The 24,068-nt window shown below is 35.4% G+C and overlaps 1 protein-coding gene across 1 annotated transcript in view; it reads left to right on the top strand.

The window, feature by feature from the left end:
* Positions 1-24,068, top strand: part of LOC150095721 (bicaudal D-related protein homolog) — a 155,139-nt gene that overhangs the window by 109,465 nt on the left and 21,606 nt on the right. Inside the window, exons 3-8 of the mRNA XM_090410035.1 lie at positions 3,603-3,719; positions 8,771-8,917; positions 9,358-9,543; positions 9,890-10,036; positions 10,337-10,546; positions 14,705-14,830. Of these exons, the coding sequence (XP_090266161.1) occupies positions 3,603-3,719; positions 8,771-8,917; positions 9,358-9,543; positions 9,890-10,036; positions 10,337-10,546; positions 14,705-14,830 (933 nt within the window). The remainder of the gene's footprint in view (positions 1-3,602; positions 3,720-8,770; positions 8,918-9,357; positions 9,544-9,889; positions 10,037-10,336; positions 10,547-14,704; positions 14,831-24,068) is intronic.

The following is a 24,068-nucleotide window of genomic DNA, read 5'->3' as shown; positions in this document are numbered from 1 at the left end:
ACAGCTTTTTTATTAAAATAAATAACACCAGCCTGTTTTCGTCAGCTAGCCTCGCTTTCAGTGTTTTATTATTATTATTATTATTATTATTATTATTCCTGATACCTCCAAGGAGTCCGAAGACTCATCGCGGGAGGACATCTTCAACTGTCTCTACACTTTATAACCTTACAATTATCATTTTGGCGTAATTAGTGGAAGTTTCGGGTTTTAATCAAATGCAAGCATTTTCATGCCTTGTCGTCGCATATTTTTAAATTTTAAAGATATATATAATTTGATATTCACATAGTTATGACTACATCCCGTATTTATGTTCTATACACTCGCAGTGAAGTATGCGTTATAGAAATTAAAGGATATTTTACGTACAAATAAAATAATCGAAATTTTTGCCCGTATATCAAAGGTATCTTCATTACAACTAAAAATGGAACAACATGATATATAATTAAGATTCTAGAAGATCCACAACAGCTTTAGAAAGGTAACAAAAGACCAATAAATTCCTTAATGCCCATGTTTCGTTCTTCCAGTTTACTGTCAAAAATTGCGTAACATCAAATCATCATGACAAATGGTTTCAGCGAATCCTTTGTTATTTAAAGTTTATTTTTCACTTGGTTAGAATATAGTAAATTTAGTTTAATCCTTTATCCAAGTGAGTGCAAACAAAGTTTGCGCCTGAAAGTATCTTCAGGACTGGGATAAAGTGGTACAACACTGGGCAACTCGTTGCAAAGGTGGAGCAAGCTACCAACACTTCTATCTCAGTATCTCCCATAATGCAAAACACATCTCCTTGTGAATATGTCTAATGTTATGCATTAAGGGAAGGGCCACTACCCAGACTAGTTTCGACCTTTATTGAGGTCTCTTCAGTGGGAGACCTTGCTAATGCTTCTGCCTGGTGTCTCCACTTGGGCCTGGCTCCCACTGAAGAGACCTTAATAAAGATCGAAACTAGTCTGGGTAGTGGCTCTTCCCTTAATGCATAACATTATACATATCCGCAAGGAGATGTTTTGCATTATGGGAGATATTGAGATAGGAGTGATGTTATCTTTCTCCACCTTTGCAACGAGTTGCCTAGTGTTGTACCACCTTACCCCAGTCCTGAAGACACTTTCAGGCGCAAACTTTGTTTGCTCACACTTGGATAAAGGATTAAAATAAATTTATTATAGAATCCTTTGTTAATAAAGCAGTTATAGGATTTCTGCCTTTTCTGGTCAAGAAGAAATTGCTCGTATTCCATTTCCATATGTTAAGATCTGACCATACCTAAATCCTGATGATTTATGTGGCATTATATATATAATAATTTTTTTAAAGTCCTACTTAAGATGCCTTGGATACATAGGCAGAATTTTTTTACGATCCAAATTAGGGCATAATTTAGTTTAGGTTGAAATTAATGTGAAGGGAGTTGAATGTGGGAAAAGTGTCTCTCTAACGTTTTGTTAACAATCTTGAAGAAAAATAATTATTAAATCGATATAATCGTGATACTTTGATACGAGGGATGGATTAAACGTAAAAAGTAAAAATGAAATTCTGATCTTATATTTAAAGGTTGTGTTATACTCTTACTAATGAAGAATCGAAGGACGTATTTCTTTCCTAGAATGCCTTTAAAAAAAGTGGGCTGGTATCCTCACAGGGATGAAGATCGTTAATTCTGTGATCAGAGATTAATCTTATTTTTCATGATCCAGATCTGAAGAAGCATTACAGGTTCGATTCTACACGCCGACTAAAAGAGTTTTTTTTTTTGAGCTTTTAACTTCAATCATAAAAATGGAAGTGGCACAGATAAGAGATGCTGCGAACCCCAGCTAGTATTATCTAAGTGTGGGAATGTACTCGACCATGGCGAAAGGCTGAGACTGGCTATCCACCGATTAAAACGTTACCTGAAAGATGCCTCCTACTCAATTTGCGGAATGTAAAGATAGATTTGTTTTACTTTTTTTTTTTTTTAAAGACTTTTTTTATTGCTTAATCTTAGTTGAAGTTGTGTAAAGCAAACGTCTACCAGCACGTTTATGAAAAATAGAAGTCTTAATCTTTAAACATATTTTCGTTTATATACACGTCTTTAACCAGTGACAGGGCTCTTCGGAATAAATATAATCCCTCCTTCTTTCAGGTGGGTAGAGAAGACAATATATTCCCGGAGTATATAGTAATGAATGATATTTGAGAAACAGTCAACAGTTTCCGGTATTAACGCAGGATGTGTGTCGCGCCTTGTCATGATTTTTAATAAATTCTACTTCACACACCTGCGTACCTTGAAGGGGTTCTTGTTTTTTGACAGAAAATTGTGTCACATATAGACTGTGTGGGAAGAGAAACGTGAACTCAGATTCATGCAGTACAAAGTAACCTCTGACAAAAGGAAGTAGATTGATATTATTATACGGGGGGGGGGAGAAAAGTCTGGTTTGAAGTGCCTGGCACAAATGAAGTCACCGTCAGAAATGGCGAATTACATCAGGATTCATTCAAAACGATAAGTTATACGTCATGGAAAGGTGAAGATTATGTGTCGAGATAAATATCTCGTGTTGTGAAGGCTTTGCTTTTATTCCCCCCCCCCCACTTCCTGTGCTTGCGGGATTGGAACTTTATAGGACTTCCTAAAGATGAGTGAATATCATACGAAGATGGTAATATTCTTTCCGAATCTTGGATTTTAATTCCTGTACTTATAAATGCAGACTGGCCTTGTTGTCTGAAATTTCAAAAGGCTGTTTTGCATTTTCAGCGATAATACCAACCAAGTCGCTTCTAAATCGTGGACAACCTTCTTTTTCTATACTTTTTTTTACATTCTGCTAAATGCAAAAGCTCTGTTAAATTCGTGTTGTCCTTCTAAGAACTTAATTTCGATTAAACGAAATTTAATATTTGGGATCTTTTTTTTGTCACCTCAATTTTAGTTTAAATTCGACTGTTTTAGTGGCAAAGTGAAATAAAAATTGATATACAAATGACAGTAACTGTTTGCAGTACATAAACCATGAATGGCTTTAGTTCCGATTGCTGTGATAACAGATGATCAATATACAAGAAACCTGTTGCAAAATTAGCCATTTTATGTGATTCATCTAGAGTCATATTTATAGTTGTTACATGCGTTTTTTAGGAAATATTTTTAGATAAGCCGAGGAATAATGGAATAGAAATCGCTTTTGAGCAATCTAAATTATAGAAATATCTTCGAGGGTGAATAAACTACTTCATTAGATTTCGTGCTTCAAATTCTGCAACTGTCTCGCTGATACCTCTTTGTAAATCGAGAAAAATCAATGAGCGAATTCCATGTGTGTTCATTTATTGCAGTGAATATAGATTAAAAAACAACTTTTTGAATCATTGTATATTAACACGAAGTTTCATTTTGAGAAATTAAACATTTAAAGTACATGATTCCACTTAGTATCATTGTAAATACTCTGTAAATGTCATCATATATGGATGTTCCCTTAGTTAAAATGCTTTTTTGTTTTATAGTATGTTGCGCGCTTAAAATGAAGAATGCTTTTAAAACATATTATTATTCTTTTTTTTTTTTTTTTCCCCTATTCTGGCAGGTTGCAAAATCTGAAGAGCAGCTACAGACCCAACTCCAGTCACTGCGAGAACAGTTTCATGTGAAACGAACTAATCTGCATGATCACGTATCGCAACTTGAGGGACTGAGGGAAGAGGTAAGTAGAATTTAATGAAAATACAGTGTATTCACTTTTCACAAAAAACCGAGCAAATAACTATTAATTGCAGGAAAAAGTCGATGTGTAGCTAACTCATGGTACTTTCCGTGAGTTTGTGTCCGTTATAGGTTAGGTTGTAGTCGCCGACTTGAAAAACTTTATAGGGCTCTTCAAACTTGAGCTAGTCGATCGTTTCAGGCAATTATGGTTTGCATCGGAATAAATTACAGAGGCAAAATCGACCATACACTGAGTACATGCAAACACAACTACAAATATATAAAATTGATTTTAAATAAATTGGGGGGGGGATCCTTAGTGGGAGCGACATAAAGCTAAAAGGGACTGCATACTCGATTTAGGGATTGAAATGGCGTTAAAAAATGATTATTTATACCTTTTTTTTGTTCAAAGATGTACTTCATTCGCAGTATAAATGAGTAGCACCCATAGAACGTACGACTCGATCGAATTATGGGTGAATTCGAGCTAAAAGTTAATGACACTGAAGTGGGAGGACTTATTGAGTAAATGTTCACCTAAAAACCTTTTTAATAGAGCTAAAATTCTAGAGAAAGTATAAACGGAAAGAAGAAAAAGTGAATTTGTATTATGTCATTTTCTGTATGTAGTAGCCCAGAGACAAATCATTTTATAATGTACTGCAGTAAAATGTCCAATATTTAAAGCAATAAAATCCCCAATAAAAATAAAAAGTGCAATGAAGACAATAAAACTTCCAATATTTGAAGCAGTAAAATAAATTGAACGCAATAAAAATTACCATTTTGGGTGAATTTGAAGAAATGGATCCAGACATTGGCAAAAGTGAACACCTACTTACCAGAAACTATTACAACAGACTTCTATGTACAGAAAGCGAATGACGATCAGAAAACAATTCTAGAAGTTTTAATTGGATGCAAAGATGAAAATTGCACGCATAAATTTGCTAACTTACTGAGAACACCGTAATCGTGAACTATTAGATATTACTAATGTATTACTGAAACAGATGCATATTTCAGTTATGAACAGAGGCGGATCAAGCGGGTGTCGGACCTGACGGCTGCCAGCGAGCCGTCAGGTCCGACGGCTCGAACTCGAATGAACTTTTCCAAATATAGAAATTTTTATTATTTTTTTAAAATTTTACTCTTCCTACTTCTAACTCATGGAGAAAGATCTTTCGTCTTAAAGGATAAAAAACCACCTAAGAAGTACGATGTCAGAAAGGTTAAACAGTATGGCGCTATTGTAGATGGAACAAGTAATAAATAACATCGAAGCCCCGTAAATTTTACCGCCAGCCCCTCCCCAGCCAGCCAGCTAGCTTATTCCGCAACTGTTTTTGAACATTTCTCTTAGATTTTTATTATTTCTGTAAATATGAACTCGTAAATAAATCTTCTACAAAACTGATTCCTTATTCAGTGCCGGCCCGTGGGTAAGAGGCGCCTTAGTTCCAAGTTATATTTCAGCGTCCCCATACAATAGAATTTATCGTCTTGAAATGGCTCCCCCTTGATCAAGCGCCTTTGTGCGGTCGGCTCTGTCCTTATTAATATAAATATTCAACTATAAAGTAGTACACAATGTTCAATTTTGTATACTAAATTGTTATTTCAGTCGGCGTGTCAAATTTTTATTATTTACTTTGATTTTAATGTGGAAAAATCTTATATTTTAAGAACAAGATTTTTGCAACTTTTTTTTTTTTTTCTCTTGCTCTACTAAACGAGAGCGAGAGATACGTTTTCGCGTATTTGATATCGCCATCTCGCGAGAAATTCCGATATTAACATATTAAAAGTCTTCCAATTTTGGAAAGTTAAGATTCACTTAATTGCATATTATTAACTTTATTTGTGAATTTTCTGTCTTTCAAAAACTTTTTTGACTTGCCTATTAAAGAAAAGGTATTACCGCTCTATTAGTATGAAATTTATTATTACGAGAATGTGCAAAAGCATTAGCATCTTCTCTGACCAAGCTGTTTAATTTAAGCCTCAGTCTGGTAAAGTTCCAATACAGTGGAAAGAGGGGGAAATAATTCCACTGCATAAGGGAGGCCCCAATCTGGAATGGTGGGCAAGGTCCTGGAGAAGTTGACAAAAATCAAAATTCAGGACTGGGTGCACAGAAATATACTTTATAAGGGGTAACATGCTTTTGTGAGTGGTAGGTCTTGCCTTATATCCAAATACTTTATGAAGTTGAGTCCAGGAGAAGGCAGGTGACTAGTGGTGTACCTCAAGGCTCAATACTTGGTCCTCTGTTGTTTAATTCTTACATTAATGGAATTGGAAATAATTTGATGGGAAATATCCACTTGTTTGCTGATGATGCAGAATCAGGGAGGAGCCATAATTAATGAAGGTGATGTAGAGATCTTGCAGGATGACTTAAATAGGCTACAGTATGGGCAAAGTTAAATGGCTGCCAATTTAACGTAGGTAAGTGTAAGATGACACACATCGGGAGGATGAGACCACATGCTGTGTGCTATATTCATGGAATTGAACTGCAAGAAGTTGACGAGACAAGGGGGGGGGCGTGATTGTGGACAGAATTGAAGTTCAGAGGGTTGTTGCCAGGACCGTCGTCAGATTAGATCGTGTCCTGAGGCAAACAATTAAATATCGCCCCTGATGGATTATAAGACAAAAATATAAGAAAATCTCCAGTTGCTATTTTGTTTTTATTACAAGAGAAACATTAATGCAAAACGATTACATAATAATATTAATTAAATGTATGCTCTACAGGGATATCGCACAATTAAACTGCTTATAAGCTCTTCTAAATTTAAACTACAGCAATCCCTCGATTAATGCGTTCTTTAAAACAGGCGCATTAATCGAAAATGCACTAATCGAATATAATAACCTATGGGAAAAAGTATAATTCGTTCCTCAAATTTCTTTTTTGAACCTTAATTTTTTCATAAAAGAATAAAAGTATGTTTCAGGGCCTAGTTAAAGGAAAACCATGAAGCTGAAAGACAATAAAACATATTCAGAATATAAATTTATTATTCTGCTTCTTAACCAAGAATTGAGCTAATGTAGTGTGGCGGACATTGTTTCTTTTTTTTCATACAACGGACGGTATGGCCTCCATTGTCTCTTCTGCAAATTTTACTGGTTCTCTCTTCACCAGGGTCAGTCTCTAAGCATTGCTGCTTAAAAACTTCGATTGTACGAAAACTATTTTCAAATTGTTTCTGTGAAACCTCTTTGGGCTTGTCAGTGATTAAATTTTCTTCATATTCTTGAGGATTTTCCCGCTGTGCACTTAAATTTAGCAGTTCGGAATCACTCAACTTCTCAGAATGAGATTTAATTAACTTAGATTCATTTGAAAAGCCTCTAAAATTTGCACAATGTGGAAGAATGTGCTTCCAAACGATTGCTAGCAGTAATTTCATTCGACGTTATAACCAGGTTGAGATTTCTCTGATTTGGCTAGAAGAGTCTTGGAAGGCATTCGCTTCAAAAAAAAAAAAAGCCGGTTTCATCGACTTTAAATATTTGTTGATCACAATAGTCCCCTTACACAATTTTCTTCAAAATCTCTGGATTACTCTTGATCTGCACTTGCAGCTTCGCCGGTGATTAGAACCTTATGTAGGCTATTTCTCTTTTTGAAACGCTCAAAAAAAAGAAGAGTTCCACAAATGTGGAACTCTTCTTCCTTTCCATCATTGATAGCCCTTTCTTTCCAAGTTACAAAGAGACTTTTGATTTAATAAGGCCAGTTTAGCAGGATCCGTTTTTGATTACAATCTTCGATCCATGTAAAAAGAAGTCTCTCTAATTCAATCATTATAATACTTTGATTTCGAGTGGGGGGATGAACTTGAAGCAGCCTTACCTCTTTGTATTCAACAGTTAATTCACCCATTTTTGTGTTCTTGTTCTATCTTTGCTCTGGACTGGCCTTGTTCATTTTCTTTATTATTTCAAGTTTTTCTTCCAAGTTTTCAGATTACTTTTCTATAATCATTTTCGCACTTCTATTTTTTGCTAACTAATTATTTTACTTATGATTAAAGGTTAGGAAAATAATTTAAAATAAAAAAGGGAAACAATTGCACGAGATATGATAATCAAAATGGTACGTAATTAGCAGAGGACATAAATTTTGGAGGGAAATTTGGAACATAGTGTACATGGAAATAGTGTAGTATGCCATTAAAAATAACTTTGTAAAATGTTTCAAATCGGTAACTAAATTATTCCATCCTGGTGAATGATTTTTTAAAATAGTTAGCCATAAAAATGTATAAATCGAAAATTTTTAAAATCTGTAACATTTATTTTTAAGATATATATAGAAAACTAATCGAATTTTAGAGGCGCACTAATCGAATTTGGGTATCGAAAAAAATGACGCACTAATCGGGGGCGTATTAATCGAGGGATTGCTGTATAAGTTATGTCCACCTCTATCGATTAATTGCTAGACCAACCACTCTTTATTGGGTCATTGCTGGTCGCAAATAATTTTTAATCGGTTCAAGCTTGGAAATGGGGTGAGAAGACTCACCCCATGGAGATACCCGTAATAATTTCTATCGAAATGACTGAAAAATTGGGTTTGTTTGATTTGTAGACCGTATTGATTTATTTGCTCTCCATTCTAAGCAATTATAAACAAAATTAAGTAATTTTGAAATTGCTGTCCTGCAACAATGTGTGTTTTGGACATTCTGTGATGAATACGAAAGATAAATGATATGGTAATTTTTTACCATATCATTTAAATGGCATGTATCACGTTAAAAGGCATGTATACTGTAAGATAAGCGGAAAGGGGGGAAAAAAATAAGGGACGGTTGAAACTCCCTTCATGATTTACGCTCACGCGTAGACTCACACCTCACCGACAGGCGTTCGAAAACAGGTTGATTAATCCTCGTTGTAGGTTGAATTGTTTTGATAATGTTGATTATTAAAATACTCCAGTCAAGTTGCATTATTTCGCCATCCATGATCATAATTACTCTTATTACATAGATTGAACTTTTTTTTTCCCCCTTATAGATCAACCTCTTGACAGACCGGAAAATGGAGCTTGAGCGGAGGATTCAGGCCCTTTCTGACGAACGGGAGAATCTCAGTCTATCTTTAGAAGAGTCGGGAGATAAGATCCTCATGCTGGAGCGCCAGACGAGGGAACAAGATCAACAAGTAAGCGAAATATTCCTGTTGATTTTAAACTTTTTACAAAATCCTTACTGGGAATTGAAATAGGTTAATTGAAATTAATGTATTTCCCTCTTTTTGTGAGGAACTAGTAATAGGATTGCAATATTTAATTTTAGTAACCGACGTCATTTTCATTAGTATAACTCAGTTAAATGAAATATTTACACGCCAATTTATTTTAAACAATGAAATAATTATAACGTGAGATGTTTTCAAGCAAGTGGACCATTTCGTTTTGTAAAAATGCACCGTCACTATTTTGTTAACGATGCAAACATCGTTTCTTTTATTCGTGATTTGTCTGCTTGTACTTTGTAATGTTTTCATTGAGCTCGGATTATCTGGTGAACACATTGGCGTATATTTCGCTTTTTCTCACAAGTGATCACCAAGGACTCATGTTTTCAATATTTTCACTTCAGATTCGAGTGCAAAATCGGGATCTCAATGAACTTCGCCAGACCAACGGTCAACTGCAAGATAAGTTGGACGTGATTCTACGCAGAAGTACCAGTCCCAGTTTAGGTCAGACGTCTTTGTACAACGAAATTGAGATGTCATCGCAGTCATCTATGGAGGACGAGTTACGGTCACTTAATGGAAGCCAAGTAAGTTTCAAATAAACCCCATAGTTTCGAAAGAGGTATCACTAAGAATACGAAGAACATCTAGAATATGTCTAAGCCTAATTTTTTTTTTCTTTTCTTAATAAAGAAACCAACTGATTATTTAGTTGAATACGTGCATAAAATGGCTTCTCTATAGCCTTATAACTAGTTGTACTAGAGTTGGTAATATGCACATAAGAAAATTACTGAACCTTTATTGCTTTAAATGGCATACTTGATCTATTTGTCTTTACTTAAGTTATTATTTTCGATTTCCGTTATTCTCGCCATAAAAGTGACAGATACGGCAGCAAATTCTCAGTATTTTCCCTTCTTTTTTTTTCAGAGTGGGCGAAGCAGAAATCATTCGCAACCCGGTTCTTCAATGGGTTTCCATGGCGATTTGGCCGATGATGAAATTGAATGTGACGATTCAGATCTTGCTCTCCCATTCACCGGTCTCGACCCGTCCGAGACAGAAGACACGTGGAAGGTAAAACGTTTTGTGTATTAATTAAACTTACGAGATAAAAGTTTAACTCTGGCAGTAACAACTTCCAAATACGTAGTTTGAGAATAATGTGAATATTCAGGGAATTTATGTGCGAATTCTGCATTGATTTCAAATTAATAAATTGAAAGTTAAAGTTAAAATATAATTGAAAACAGAATAATTACTTTTGTATAAATTGAAAAATATGAGTTGAACGTTAAAATAATTTTTGTATCTGCATTGTTTGCTCCATAGCCTTGATCTAGTAGTTCATAAAAATATTTTTTCTCTAATTAATAGTTACGTCAAGAGCTAGTGGTAATCTATCACCAACTACGAAGGTTATGCGAAGATCTCAGGAGAAGGCGGGATAGTTCGTCAGCGGATAGCGGGGTTCCTGCTTCTCCAGAGGAGATTCAAGCACATCACATTCGAGTGGGGATGTTGTCTTCGATTTTAAAAGATCTCAAGTGCCTGATAGAAGAGGCCATATTAAATGAAGATGACGTGGTGAGTAAAAGGTTTCTTAATTTCTTAGATATCTTGAATATTAAGTTCTTTTTTTTTTTTTTTTGATAAGGCTGAAAGTGGACCTGAATCAGTTTCAAGGTTTTAGAAAAAATGAGTTATACAAGCTCTTCTAATATATCATTGCAGTCTATTAACAGCTTAGTAATAAATTATACGTTCGTTTAATCATTACGAATTATTATTGTCGGCTCAAGGCCATCAATGATTTCAGAGATTTGGAGGATACGGCAGGCAGCTGCTGTCGCCATCTCGTGGTCCTTAATGCTATCGCCTGAAATAGTGAGTTCTGTAGCTAGTTGTTCTCGGATTAAAAACCCGAGTTTACAAGTGTGTCTGTGTGTGTGTGTGGGGGGGGGGGGTTCTACTTACCTGTGCCAAAGATCGACTAACTCGGGACCTGGCCGGAAAAAAAAAAAAAATCTAGAATCGAACCTATGACTGTCTTTCCTAACCGCCTAGCCCAGTGGAAGCAGGTGCAATTTACACAAGCAGCTGGAAATAAGTGATGTAAAAATGATTTTAAATAACTTTTGTCTCATTATTGATAATCATTTTAAATTTTATTATAGTTTTATTCTACTGCGGATTCGGCCTCCATGTATAGTACTGTATCCTATGTTCTACAAGAACTGAAATCTTAACTGTTCAATAGAATTATTTACTGCTGCAAATTCACTTAGTCTTCAGTTCAAGTGTGTTCTTGTAACGAATTAATTATTTTCAATGAACTTCAGTTATATTAAGTCTCTCCAGTGTAACACTTACGGCATCGGACTAAAATAGTGGAAAAGCATAAAATCGGATTGGAGCTGATCACGTTTAAATCGACAACAGATAGCTGTTTTTAACTTAAAGATTACAGCAGAAAATGCTGAATACTTTGCAATTGAAATGAAATTTACCTACTTTACTGTTTTTTGTTCTGACTTGCTGGTGTACTCTAGAGAAATATTAGCTAACTTGTTTCCTTCTTTCTTTTTTTTTTTCTTAAAAAAAAAAAATTTAAAGAGTGTTTACTAGTAATGTAGACACAGATAACTGAATGAACTACACAATGACTTAAAACATGCTTGGAATTGGATTGGCACAAAGAAGGGAACATTCCTTTTCCTCAGTTATTACAATTAAGTTCTTTACGAAGCTGAATTAAAACTTATCTACTTACATATTTCAGATGGCAATAGTTTCTACCTGCTTAGTACTCCATGTTTAAATGTAAAGATAATTACTAATTACCTAAGTTATCATGTTAATTGATTATTTTAGTAACAACTTTCATTTTGTCAATGAATTGCTAAGCAGCATGAATTTGAAGTGAATGTATAAGATAGCATAGGTTTGGAATGGCTGTGGGTTAATCCAATTTCTGTTAATGTACAGACAATAAGAAAATTTGTGCAGTTCCTCCATAAAATCATCAGCTTTAGCTATTATGTGACACCTCCCGTTTGCACTTGTTCTCTGGCCGATTTCTCTGTATGCAGGATGAAACAAGTTTCCAGGAGAAACCTTTTTTTTTTTCTTTCCCTTCTTATGAAACCTAATTCAACATCAATTAAAAATCGGATATATTTGCAGAAATTGTAAAAGTACTTTATTTGATCCAGATTTTTTCACTTCCCCCACACAGAGTAACGAGTGAAATTGAGAAAGAATTAAAACATTGTTTGTATAGAGATGTTCATATTTTATTGGAATGGTAACAGAAATAAGGTGATGTGCAGGAACAGTATGGAGGAACAACCTCAAGACAATTATCTGAATGACTTGCATGATTAAACGGAAAGTTAATGAGAAGGCCCTCTTAATGGTGAACACGATAATACAAAACATTTCTTCTGCAACGTTTCGTATTCCACAAACAACCCCCAGAAAGGAAGGTTTATTAAGAAAATTCAGCACTATTAAAGAAAATCTGTGAATTTTAATTTTCATAAAGCATTTATTAAATTCTGAACTTTGATTCAGAAAAGAATTTTAGATTAAGACCCACTTATTAATTGTTGTTATAATTGATTTGTCATGTCTCTCTACTGCAAAAGTTTTTAAGGAATGGAACAGTGGAGTATTTTTATTTAGAAATTTACTTATGGAGCTAATTTAGCAATTAAGTGAAAAGTATAGAAATTATTTGAATTATCCACTGAAACTGCAAAAAAAATTGCTTTTGAGCTTCCTGAGAGAGACAGACAGCCATCAGTGTTCAGAGCCTTAAAATTTAAAATGGGGATCGGCAACTAATTTAAAACCAAACAAGAGCTCATTAGTATTGAAATTTTAATATTTAGGAGGCCATCCTTAGTAATTATTACTTTGTTGGACAGGGAGATTCAGATCGTAAAGTGTGAAGATATATTTGGAATCGTATCACATCACCAAACCATAGCAAGTGTGTGGGTTTGAATCTTCTGTAGATTGTAAATAAGATTTCCTCTTGTGATTAATATGGAAAGGATATTTTTATTTTTGGTCTTCTATCATAAGACTGATTCCTATTTAATTTTTTAATGCATATATATTCAACGAGTTTGGAAACAAAGTTACAAACATATTGGTAGAGCTATCTAAGATGAGATCGACACTTAAGATGAAACAAATGTTGGATGACAAGAAAAAGACCCAGAGGAAGACAGTTTTAGGCACGGGAAGATTTCATGCACTTCTGAATCGGTTCCCTTATGATTTGACAAGTAAAGATTGCTTTTTTCGGAGGAATGTTAAAAGGAAGTTAGTAGTAGTAAGAATTAATCCTGCAATGCTTTCATTATCTCCTTGAGGATACATACCAGGAATTTGATAACAAAATAAACAAATTTCTTATGGGGAGCCAAACGATATCTGTACAAATTCTGAGTAGGATGCAAAGAATCATTTATGTAAGAGATCTTTTTAAATGAAGGTGAATTAGCGGTTTTGTACTGAGATTGGCAGATTTTTTGCTCGCAAAAACATTTTTTTTTTATCCTGCAGAATGGGCAAACTGTCTACCAAATACACACAGTTGATAGACATCATGCTATGGGATTAACTGTCATATAAGTGTGTTAATTAAATGCTTTTATGTTAATGATTCTCATCGTTATGAGAGGAATATTTATATTGGCTTTTTGTAGTTGACCGTGAGTTACCTGATCTTATGGAAGTAGTACAGAAATCACCAACAAGCATGTAATTTATATGAAAGAAAGGACCCAGGGGAAAACTGATATCTGTGCAATAATGTAGTTAGTGGGTATAGCTTGAGAGACTAGACTTCCCAAACTGTGTGTGTTGATATGTATTGGCAGTCTCTCTCTCTCTCTCTCTATCAGAATCTCCTAATTTTGTATAATATTCTGACATTTTCACTGAATTCTTTGATACTTCAAAAAGAATATGTTAGTTTGTCAAAGGGAAGAAAAAAAAGGACCACCCAGGGTGGGTGGCCAAGGGGCCCTGTCCCCCCCCTCAAAAAAAAAAGAAAAAGGAAAAAACACTACAAAAATTTCCAAAAATCTTTTCCTAATTAAAATTATTTTTTTTATTTATTTATGTTGTGTCGTGTCTTCTATTTCTATACTACTTATGAATTAGCAGCTACATAAGGTGGGAATACCCTATAGCTCTCGGGAATCCCGGTTGCTGTGAAAGCAAGATGAACAAAGTAGTGCTCTTGCGGACCGAGCGCTACTTTGTTTTGCCTGAGCCGGGCCAGAGGATATCACAGGTATCATGTATTGGCAATCACTGCAGATGCTCAGTCATAGGTCGTATGCATTCTCAAATTGTCTACTCAACCCCCCCCCCCCAAGATCAAATTATGAGGCCCCCCCCAAAGATGATTAAATCCTGTGTGCAGTGCAAGGTAAAAAAAGAAAAAATAACTGGGAGGGGAAACCATACTTGCCTGTGCTGGTATCCATATTTTGTTCTCTAAAATATTCACACATAACCTTCCCCCCCCCCAACAGTTGTTATAGTACATTTAGGGGTCAGAAATGTACTGCTTATTGAGAAAAAGAATAGTAGAGGATTACAATGGGAGATTATGCAAGAAGTGGCTTACCAGAGTTTTTTGAATACTGTATATTTTGTAGTTATTCTTTAACAAAATTGTTCTAAGTCATGCCATTTCATGTTTGTTTTCCTTTTATGTAGCCATGTATAGCGTGCCAGAACATAGCAGAAGAAAGGAAAGCAATGGAGAAATTACAGAAGGACCTACAAGAAAAGTCAGAGGATCTAAGGAAAAAAATGGAGGAATTATCACAGTTAACCACTAAGGTGAGTTTACTAAATTTTGTTGCCACACATGCAATATGTTGAAATAAGATTGGGGCATCCTGTGTTTTAGAATGAAACATACTGAAATGTATATTCATTGTCACAGCATATATTGCCATATAAAGAAACACACATATATATAATATATATATATATATATATATATATATATATATATATCTTTAGTCTCTTATTTATCTATACATTGTCAGTTGCACTTGAAGAGAGTTTATTGACTTTATCATTACTGACACCTCCAGGGAGTCCAAAGACTCATCGAGGGAGGTCACCTACTCTACAGCTCTGTCTCCACCACTCAATCCACCAACACCATCTACTACCCACCACCACTACTAGTATTTTTCACAGACAATCGCAAACATCCATGGCAGGATTCGAACCTGCAGCCTTTTGGCTGAAGAGCGGATATGCTAACCACTCAGTCAACCAAGCCAGCAAGAAGTATTGTTAGGATGTCATATCAGTGGTCTCTCCAGATGATGCAGCTCATTACTCTAAAGAGCTGCATTATTCAAAATAACACAGGTAATGTCCTCAGCCAATGTAAACGTAAGAGTGTCACTTAAGTTGAAAAACAAGTAATAGGCTGTTAGCCTAGAACTCATTTGTCATCACATTTGAAATGGAACACCTCCCGATTTTTACCCCATTCCACACCTTTGGGACTATTTCTGTTGCTAGACACTTGCTAAACGTGTATGTCAAGGCTGCTATTAATTCACTGGAACATCCCCTTAATATATGCAGCGATGGGCTATACTGTTATTAGCAACAACTTAATTCCTCATACTTATCTCCTCACTTGCCATCAGTCCTTCATCCATAATATGCTCGATACTTAACCTCCTCATGATCTTACATTTTAAAGATGAAATACCATGCTCAGTTGCTCAATGATTCTTCTAACATCTCATAATCATTCTTCTCTTTTGATGTATATCAAAAGAACTTTGAAGAAACTCCTTAGTCTGTTTTGCCCAGTTATTGGTTATGCTTACTTTGATTATCCTTAAAGACTGTCCTAGCAGCAGGCAAATGATTATCATTTGCCCACTGCCTCCATAATGCCTTCTTCCAGACTGCATGTTTAATCTGTCTTACTTACCTTACTGTGTGCACCTTTATTAAAACCCACCTGATCTTTGGAATGCATTCAGACACCGATGCTGCTGTTAGTGCTTCTTGGGCACTGATCAAAAGATATTTTTCCATTCTGCCTAACTTTTCATTCCATGCTAAAGCTCCATGCTACCACAGCTTTCCATGATCATTAACCTTGTAGTTCTACATATCCATTCCTTACAGTAGTATTCATAGCCATGCCATCCTCAAAAACTCAAGCAATTCATTTTCCTTATTCCATAATGATCACCTTTTCCTTGCTGTGACTAAACCAAGTTGCCTATACACCTGCCACTGCCCTATGCATTCTGCAGTCTATAGCAAAATCCAATAAATATCTTATTCTGCCTCATGAAATTCCTGATATGTACTCTCAGGGGTGTACAGGATAATTATGATAGTACTGTCAAGTCTGTTATCTGTCAAGAGTCCAGTGTTATCAGATCTTATATTTCTGTCTTTTAAGGCACTTTTTACTGTATCAATTCATCTACATCTTGAATTTCCTCTGGGTCATTTTCCTGTCAACCTAGCAAAGAACACTTATTTTGCTAACTCATGTGTTAGTAGAGATTAGCTCTACTAACACATTCCTGAATGCTGACAATGCCGAGTTCTTTTCTAATATCCTCGTTTTTAATGTGATACTGCCATTGATAATATCTGTTCACTCCACTAATCTTTCTCAGAACTCTCATATCAGAGGTCTCCAGTCTTTGATCAAGTGTTTTATTTCTAACCCAGCTCTCAGATCCATAAGTTAAAATGGCTTGAACACTGTCTAGTATATATACAGGGTGTTCGGGATAAATTTGACAGTTTCGTAAGGAAAAAGAAAATCTTCTTTGTATCTATTAAATTTAATGAATTGACAAAAAAACATTACAGGCAGAGTTAATTACAATACTATCAGCAAGATTTACTCAAAATAACCACCATTAGCATCGATCACAGCTTCAATTCTGCTTCGGAACCTCGAACAAGCTGATGCTACAGTCTCCCTGGGAAGGGCCGCAAAAACTGTTTTAATTTTATCCATTAACTGGGCTTTTGTATTACTGGAAGTGCGATTGGTGTCTTTTTCAACTGCGCCCCATACAAAATAATCCATGGGGTTAAGGTCTGGGGAGTTTGGAGGCCAAACATTTGGACTGGTGAAGTCGTAGAAATTTTCAGACAACCATTTTTGACTTTTCCCAGAGGCGGGGCAAGGGGCCGAATCCTGCTGCCATACATACGGCCTACCATTGGCTACCCTTGTTATCCAGGGCTTGACTACAGTTAGCAACTCCACGAACAAAGCCCGAATTCCAATGCCAGGGTTCTTCAACACCTATTCCTGCAGATTTGCGAGGAATTCTGCTGTACGAACGCAATCAGATCGTCTGCTAGGGATCTTTCTTCTTGCTACATCCTCGTAGTCACCATTGCAAGTCTCTAGTTCATGCCTGATTGTTTTTACTGTATTCAGGGAGCATTGGGCAGCAGTCGTAATATCCTTATTTTGATGGCGGGCACGAATCATCATGATACAAGTTATTTTCTTCCATGATTCAGGTGGGTTCCAGCTATCCATCCTTTCTGACATCTTGTATATGAATGAAGAAGGGTCCAAACTTTTAAATGAAGAGAAGTGTGTGTTAATACATGTAACTTACGGAAAAATATAATTAATTATAAATATGTCAAATTTATCCCGAACACCCTGTAACTAGGCTTCACTCATTTCTCTTATTCCATATAAATTTAATCAGTTGCTTCCTACAATGCCAGCTTTACTGATTCTGCTGTATTTCCAAATTCAGTTTGCCATCTTCAAAAAAAAGTGTGCTTAAATAGCTGAAATGTTTTACTTGTATAGGTTCTCCATTCAGGATGCAGTTGATGTTTTCAATGTTCCTGCCTATTTTCGTTATCTTTTGTCTTTTTAATGCTGATTTTCACACCAAATTTATTATAACAGTTATTCAATTTGGTCAGGAAATTCTGCAAACTTGTCGTGGATTTATTTAAAAGTATAACATCATCTGCATAAAGCAAAAAGCCGAGATTAACATTTCCAATTTTTATATCGGGTTTAATACTGCTTTCCTTCATAATGTGATCCATATAGATGAGGAATAACAGAGGAGATAATACACCTTTGTCACACACCTGACTTAACATCAAACCATCTTCCTGTACCTCCTTCAATTCTAACTGCTGATTTACAATTCAAACAGAGACTATGTATTGCTTGATATGTCTCATTTACATCATATAACTGGAGTGTTTTGAACAGCTTTTTCCTCTTGGTACTTTGTCATATGCCTTTTCCAGATCAACAAAATTTAAATACAAATCCTTGTTATATTCCAAGATTTCTCAACGATTTGTCTTAAAATGAAAACTGATCCTGATAACCTTTATTTGGTCTGAATCTAGCTTGTTCCTCACCAAGCTTTCCTTCCACAATCCTTCTCAACTTTTTCTCAAGTATACTTGCATAAATTTTACCAGGAACGTTCAGTATGGAAATACTTCTATAATTCTTGCATTCAATTTAATTGTATATTCGTTCAATTATATATACATATAATACACGTGTGTGTGTGTGTGTGTGTGTGTATTCCTGACTGCATTCCTGTTGGGAGTTTTTTCTTACTGTGCCGACACTGCATGTTTCATTTAGCAGTCTTTCAAAGTAATTATTCCAAATATCTAGAATATCTTTTATCTTCAGTTTTCATGTCACCTTAATCATCTCTGATTCCTTTTACATTACTCTTTTCTCCATTTCTAAGCTTTTTCAATAGTCTCCAGAATATTTTGCCACCTTCTTGCCACAGTACTTTGCTTTCTTATATTTTTCTTTGTATTCTCTAAGAGTTAAAGTTGATTTACTTGCCTGGAACTTTCCATACACTTTCTTCTTTTCCTTGACTGTCTTTAACTTCCTGAGTCTATGGTTGCATAGAGTTCTGATTTTTTTCTATCCTTACAGACAAGCTTATCACATGTCTCTCTGGCTGAATCAATGTTTTCTTCGGAGTTTGCCACTGAAACTCTAAAGTTTTGGTTCTTGTTTTCAAACTATCATTTTTTTCTTTAATTATGTTTGTGTATTCAAGTCTACAGTTCACCTCTGAAAGCTGCTCAACTTTGATTCATTTTAAAACTTTCTTACACACTCTTCTCTTAAATATGAAATTCAATTTTATTCTACTCAAAACAAAAGAATGATCAAGATGAAAAGCCAAACGGCTATTTTTTTCTGGCGAGGTTGATAAATTAAGGAGATAAAAATCCCTTATTGTTTTTCAGCCAGTAAGCGAAACTAAGATCGAAAACTATGATCTGAACGTTTCATGCCGAGTCGGCGGATCCAAGCGTAAGTGACCACTTGGTAGTGCCACACCATGGCAACTCGTTGCAAGGGTGGAGCAAGCTCCCTCACTATTCTTGATATTTTCTCATAATGTAAAAACACACAGCTCTTAGGAGATGTAGTACTGTTTTACATTATGAGGAGAGGTCACTACCCAGACCGATTTCAACCTTTTTTGAGGTCTCATCAGTGAGTAGCTAGACCTAGAATATCAGAGTTTAAGTGAAAAGAACTTGCATACTTTTGCTAAACGATTGCCAGAAAGGTGTGTCACTATATTATATTATAACATATTATAACTAAGATGAAAAGCCAAACGGCTATTTTTTTCTGGCGAGGTTGATAAGTTAAGGAGATAAGGAGTTGAAATGGAAAATGATCATTTTCCATTTCAAATCCTCTGCATACGTTTGTGTCCTGAACCTGTGAGAAAACATTGCTATCAACTATAACTTCTTCTTCGTCTATGATCTCTTATGCTTTTAAGCATCGAGATTTTGCCAAAGAGATTTCCATGCCGTCCTGTCCAAGGTTTGTTGTTTTGCTTCTTTCCAGTTAATTCCCTTCTTTTCCAATTTTTCTTTAATTTCCTTTTGCCAACCTTTCCTGGGTCTGCCTATGTTTCTTTTTCCTATTTTCTGACTTTCGTATACAGTTTTTGCTATTCTTCCTTCTTCCATTCGATTGAGATGTCCAAACCATCTCATTTGGGCTTGTGTTATGAATTGATTCAGAGGTGCAACTTGAAGGCTGTCTCTTATGGTTTGATTTCTTATTCAGTCTAGTCTTGTTTTTTGTGCCACTTTCCTGAGATATTTCATTTCAATTGTTTGTAGTTTATTTGTGTTTCCTGTTGTTAAACACCAAGACTCACAACTGTACGTTAATGTTGGTAGAAACACTGAACGGTACACTGCCATTTTGGTATTTTGGGTGACTTCTTTCTTATCTAGGAGTGGCCTTTCATTGCATAGAATAGCTTTGTTCCCCCTCTTATCCTGTTGTTAATTTCTGTGTCTAGTCTACAATCTTCTTGTATATAAGATCCCAAGTATTTAAAGGAGTGGACTTGTTCCAGTTGGTGATTCTCTATTTTTATTGTGTGTTTTTGTTGGTTTCTAGATATGATCATTGTTTTAGTTTTATTTATATTTATGGTCATATTCCTTTTCTTTGTTTCTTCATGCCAAATGTTGATATTGTACTGCAGATCTTCAGCTGTATTTGCTAGAATCACTACATCATCTACAAAAGCCATATGTGAAATCCTAGTTTCTTTCAGTTTCCTGTATCCTAAGTGGAACTTTTTTGTTTTTGTTTGGCATGCCTTTAAAATTTCATCCATTACTACGATGAAGAGAAGAGGACTGAGGATACAGCCTTGCCTCACTCCTACATTTGTTTCAAATTCTTTTGATCTATTATTACAGGTTCTTACATAATTTCTATTACTTTTGTAGAGGCTTTGTATGGCTGCTATTAAGTTATCTTGTATCTTGTTTTTCTTTAATGCTTGCCATATTAAGTGTCTGGGAACTCGGTCAAAGGCCTTTTCAAAATCTATAAAACATGAATGTAGTTCTTTTCCATATTCCAATGTTTTCTCTGATATTTGTCTAAGACTGAAGATAAGATCCTGTGTGCTTCTATTTTTTCGAAAGCCATATTGCATTTCATCCAGCGTGTCCTCTATTTGATTCCTAAGCCTCGCTTCTAAAATGTGGGTATATAATTTTCCTGGAATGCTTAAAAGCGAAATTCCTCTATGGTTTTCACATTTGCGGTTGTCTCCTTTCTTAAATATAGGGATTATTATAGCTACTTCCCAGTCTTTTGGAATAATTTTCTTTTTCCATACAACATTGAATAGGTGTAAAAGAAATTTTATGGCTTTCGTTCCTAAATTCTTTACCATTTCTGGTGTTATTTGGTCATGGCCTGCTGATTTGCCCAGTTTTATTTTATTTATTGCTGCTAACAGTTCATTTGCATGAATTTCTTCACTCTGATCTTCTATTTTGCTTGTGTGTCTTGCTCTTAGGGTTCTATTTTTTCCATGTCCTCCATCTTCCAATAATTCTTGAAAGTACAGTTTCCATCTTTCCATGATGTCTTCGGAATTTGTGAGTAACTTTCCATCCTTATTTTTGATAAACTTTATGGGGCATTCTTTCTCTGACCTCGTTCTTCTTAAAACATTATAGAAGAGTTTTTGGTTTCCTTTAAAATTTTGTTCTAAAGATCAACTATAACAGTGAATGAAACTTTGCTTATTTCTTTAATCTTTTCTCCATTTGGATTTATGCATATTTTTATGTTGGAATGTGGTGTTATTAATAACTAGTCAGTGTCTTGAACAGAAATTCAGCAAGCATTTACAATTATTATTAGCTTTGCACTTTTCTCCAAATTTTCTTAAAACATTTCTATATGGTAATTATTTTCTACTCTGCTGTTTAGTTCTCCAACAAGGACCAAGTTTTAGTTTTTCATTGTATCAGCTGCCTTCTCTAATGGCTCAAAAATTTCCTCCATTACTTCCTTAGTAGAACCTTCTGTGGACCATAAGCACAAATAAGTCTGTCCAGCTCCCCATTCACATCACTCCACTTAATATTGTCTGCCATTTCAAGATTATCCTCATATTCAGTGTTGAATACTATTGGCTACTCCATTTTTTCTGATTGTTATTGCCTGTATATAAGGCAATAACAATTTTACATTTTATATTTCTTGCTTAGCAAGATCCCACCTGTTTTTGTTTCAGTTACACTTATGTTGATCTGGTACTTATCCAATTCTTTTAATAGTTCCATTTATTTTCCATTGATGCTTATGTTAATAGTACCAATCTTGAGCTCTGCTGATGTTCAGTTGAGATGTCTTGTAGGATTTGTTCCAGTTGATGACCTTGCACTGTTTGCCCTGGTTCCTTGACAAAAACAATGGGGACCTTGTTTAACCTGACGACACTCCAACTAGCATGAAATTCTGTCATGTACTATCATTTTACATTGTGGTGTAAGCCAGTAAGAATTTAGTCAGCTGAATTCCAAATTGCCAGCCCATCCTCATTCATTCAGTATCTTGGTAGATACCTAATAGGGTGCACCACGAGAAGGTGGGGATTGAACATTAAGTCAGCAGTTGCCAGTTCTCCACATTGGAAAGTTTTTTTAGAGCTGAGGCTGATTCCATGAATGAACAATCATTCGTATTTAAATTTGCTGCGGTGTAATAATGTGGAAGAAAGAAAGCCATTGCATAAGGCACTGGTTAGCCTACACACTGTGCTCAAATTTGAATATTATTACACACACACACACACACACACACACACACACACAGTTTAAAGGATTGGCTAAAGAGAGGATGAGATTTAAGTTGGCAAAGGGGATTTTTATGAGATTAATAATATAGAAAGAAACATACAGAGCAGAAGAAGAGAATGAGAGGTAATTTGAAGTTGCATAAATGTATGGCAAAGAAAGGAATAGGAATCTTTTTTTTTTTTTTTTTTTTTTGTAATGTGGAGTGGTGGGTGAAATGCAATTCTGGAATGCATTGAGAATGCTGAGAATATAAATGATTTCAATAAATATGTTGCTCACTGAGTGAGGCCTTCACTAATGGCCGATGGACAACATAGAAGTCTTATTACTTGCAAGTTAAAGTTTATTTTATGGGATGTAAAGATATGAAACAGATTATAGTAATGGAAACAAATTTATATAGACATTTGTACAATACTTTTCATTAATGTGTTCAAATTTTGGGGATTAAAACAATGCTATGAAAATGAAAAGTATTCATTTATTATAATTAAAAAATTTTAAATTTTATAAAAATAAAATACCATAAATGTGTGAATGAGGTGTACAAGGATTTTCTATTGTTTTCTGTGGAGGAGAGATGAACAGAGGAAGAGATATGGTTATTTGGAATTATAGCCAAAGCAACTAAGGCTATGAGAGAGAGAGAGAGAGAGAGAGAGAGAGAGAGAGAGAGAGAGAGAGAGAGAGAGAGGTGTATTATGTGTGTAAATTTGTGTTCTTTTAGTTGGTATGTCTATTCTATGGGATAAAAAAACCCAGATTTCGAGGAAAGGGAAACCCTTCAACCGCTGCACAAGACTGAGAAGAGGGGACAGTTGATGCTTTGGACATAAGTAAACAAGCAAGAGAAAATTAATGATGGTTGCGAGAAATGATTTATTTGGATAGGAGGAGAATATGAGGATGAATAGGAGGATTTCGCGTGATTAGCTAAGTGGCTATGTGCTTCGCAACCATGTACCTGGAAAAGGAGTGTCCTGGGTTCGATTCCCGTCATTGACATGAGGAGCTCAGGATCTTTCTCAGACATAGCCAAGTTAGCTGGTCTTGGGCATGGACTGCAGGGTTTTTCTCCCCAGTTTATCTGAAGTTTTCCTCCTGCAAGCAGGCAAACTGGCCCCGTGAACACATGCATTTACAGACGTAGGGCTAGCCACCTTATCCTCGGGACAGATATGGCTTGGAAGGGCTTAGGATAGCTCCTTAACAGGCCAATAGGCGTAATACGAAAAAAGGAAGAAGAATAAGAGGAAAATATGAAGATGGATATTAGGAGACTGAAGAGAGAGAGAGAGAGAGAGAGTTAAAGGTATTGTGGCAGGAAAGGAAATCAGTATTTTGTCCAGGCATGACAAGCACAAATTATAAATGGTATGTTTATGGAAATGTGAAA

Source organism: Typopeltis vanoorti, chromosome 20 (genome assembly GCF_054136105.1).
Source record: "Typopeltis vanoorti isolate ZY-2024b chromosome 20, IOZ_Tvanoo_1.0, whole genome shotgun sequence".
NCBI classification, from domain to species: domain Eukaryota; kingdom Metazoa; phylum Arthropoda; class Arachnida; order Uropygi; family Thelyphonidae; genus Typopeltis; species Typopeltis vanoorti.
Note: the sequence above shows the minus strand (reverse complement) of the source record. Positions and strands in the feature narration are given on the sequence as shown.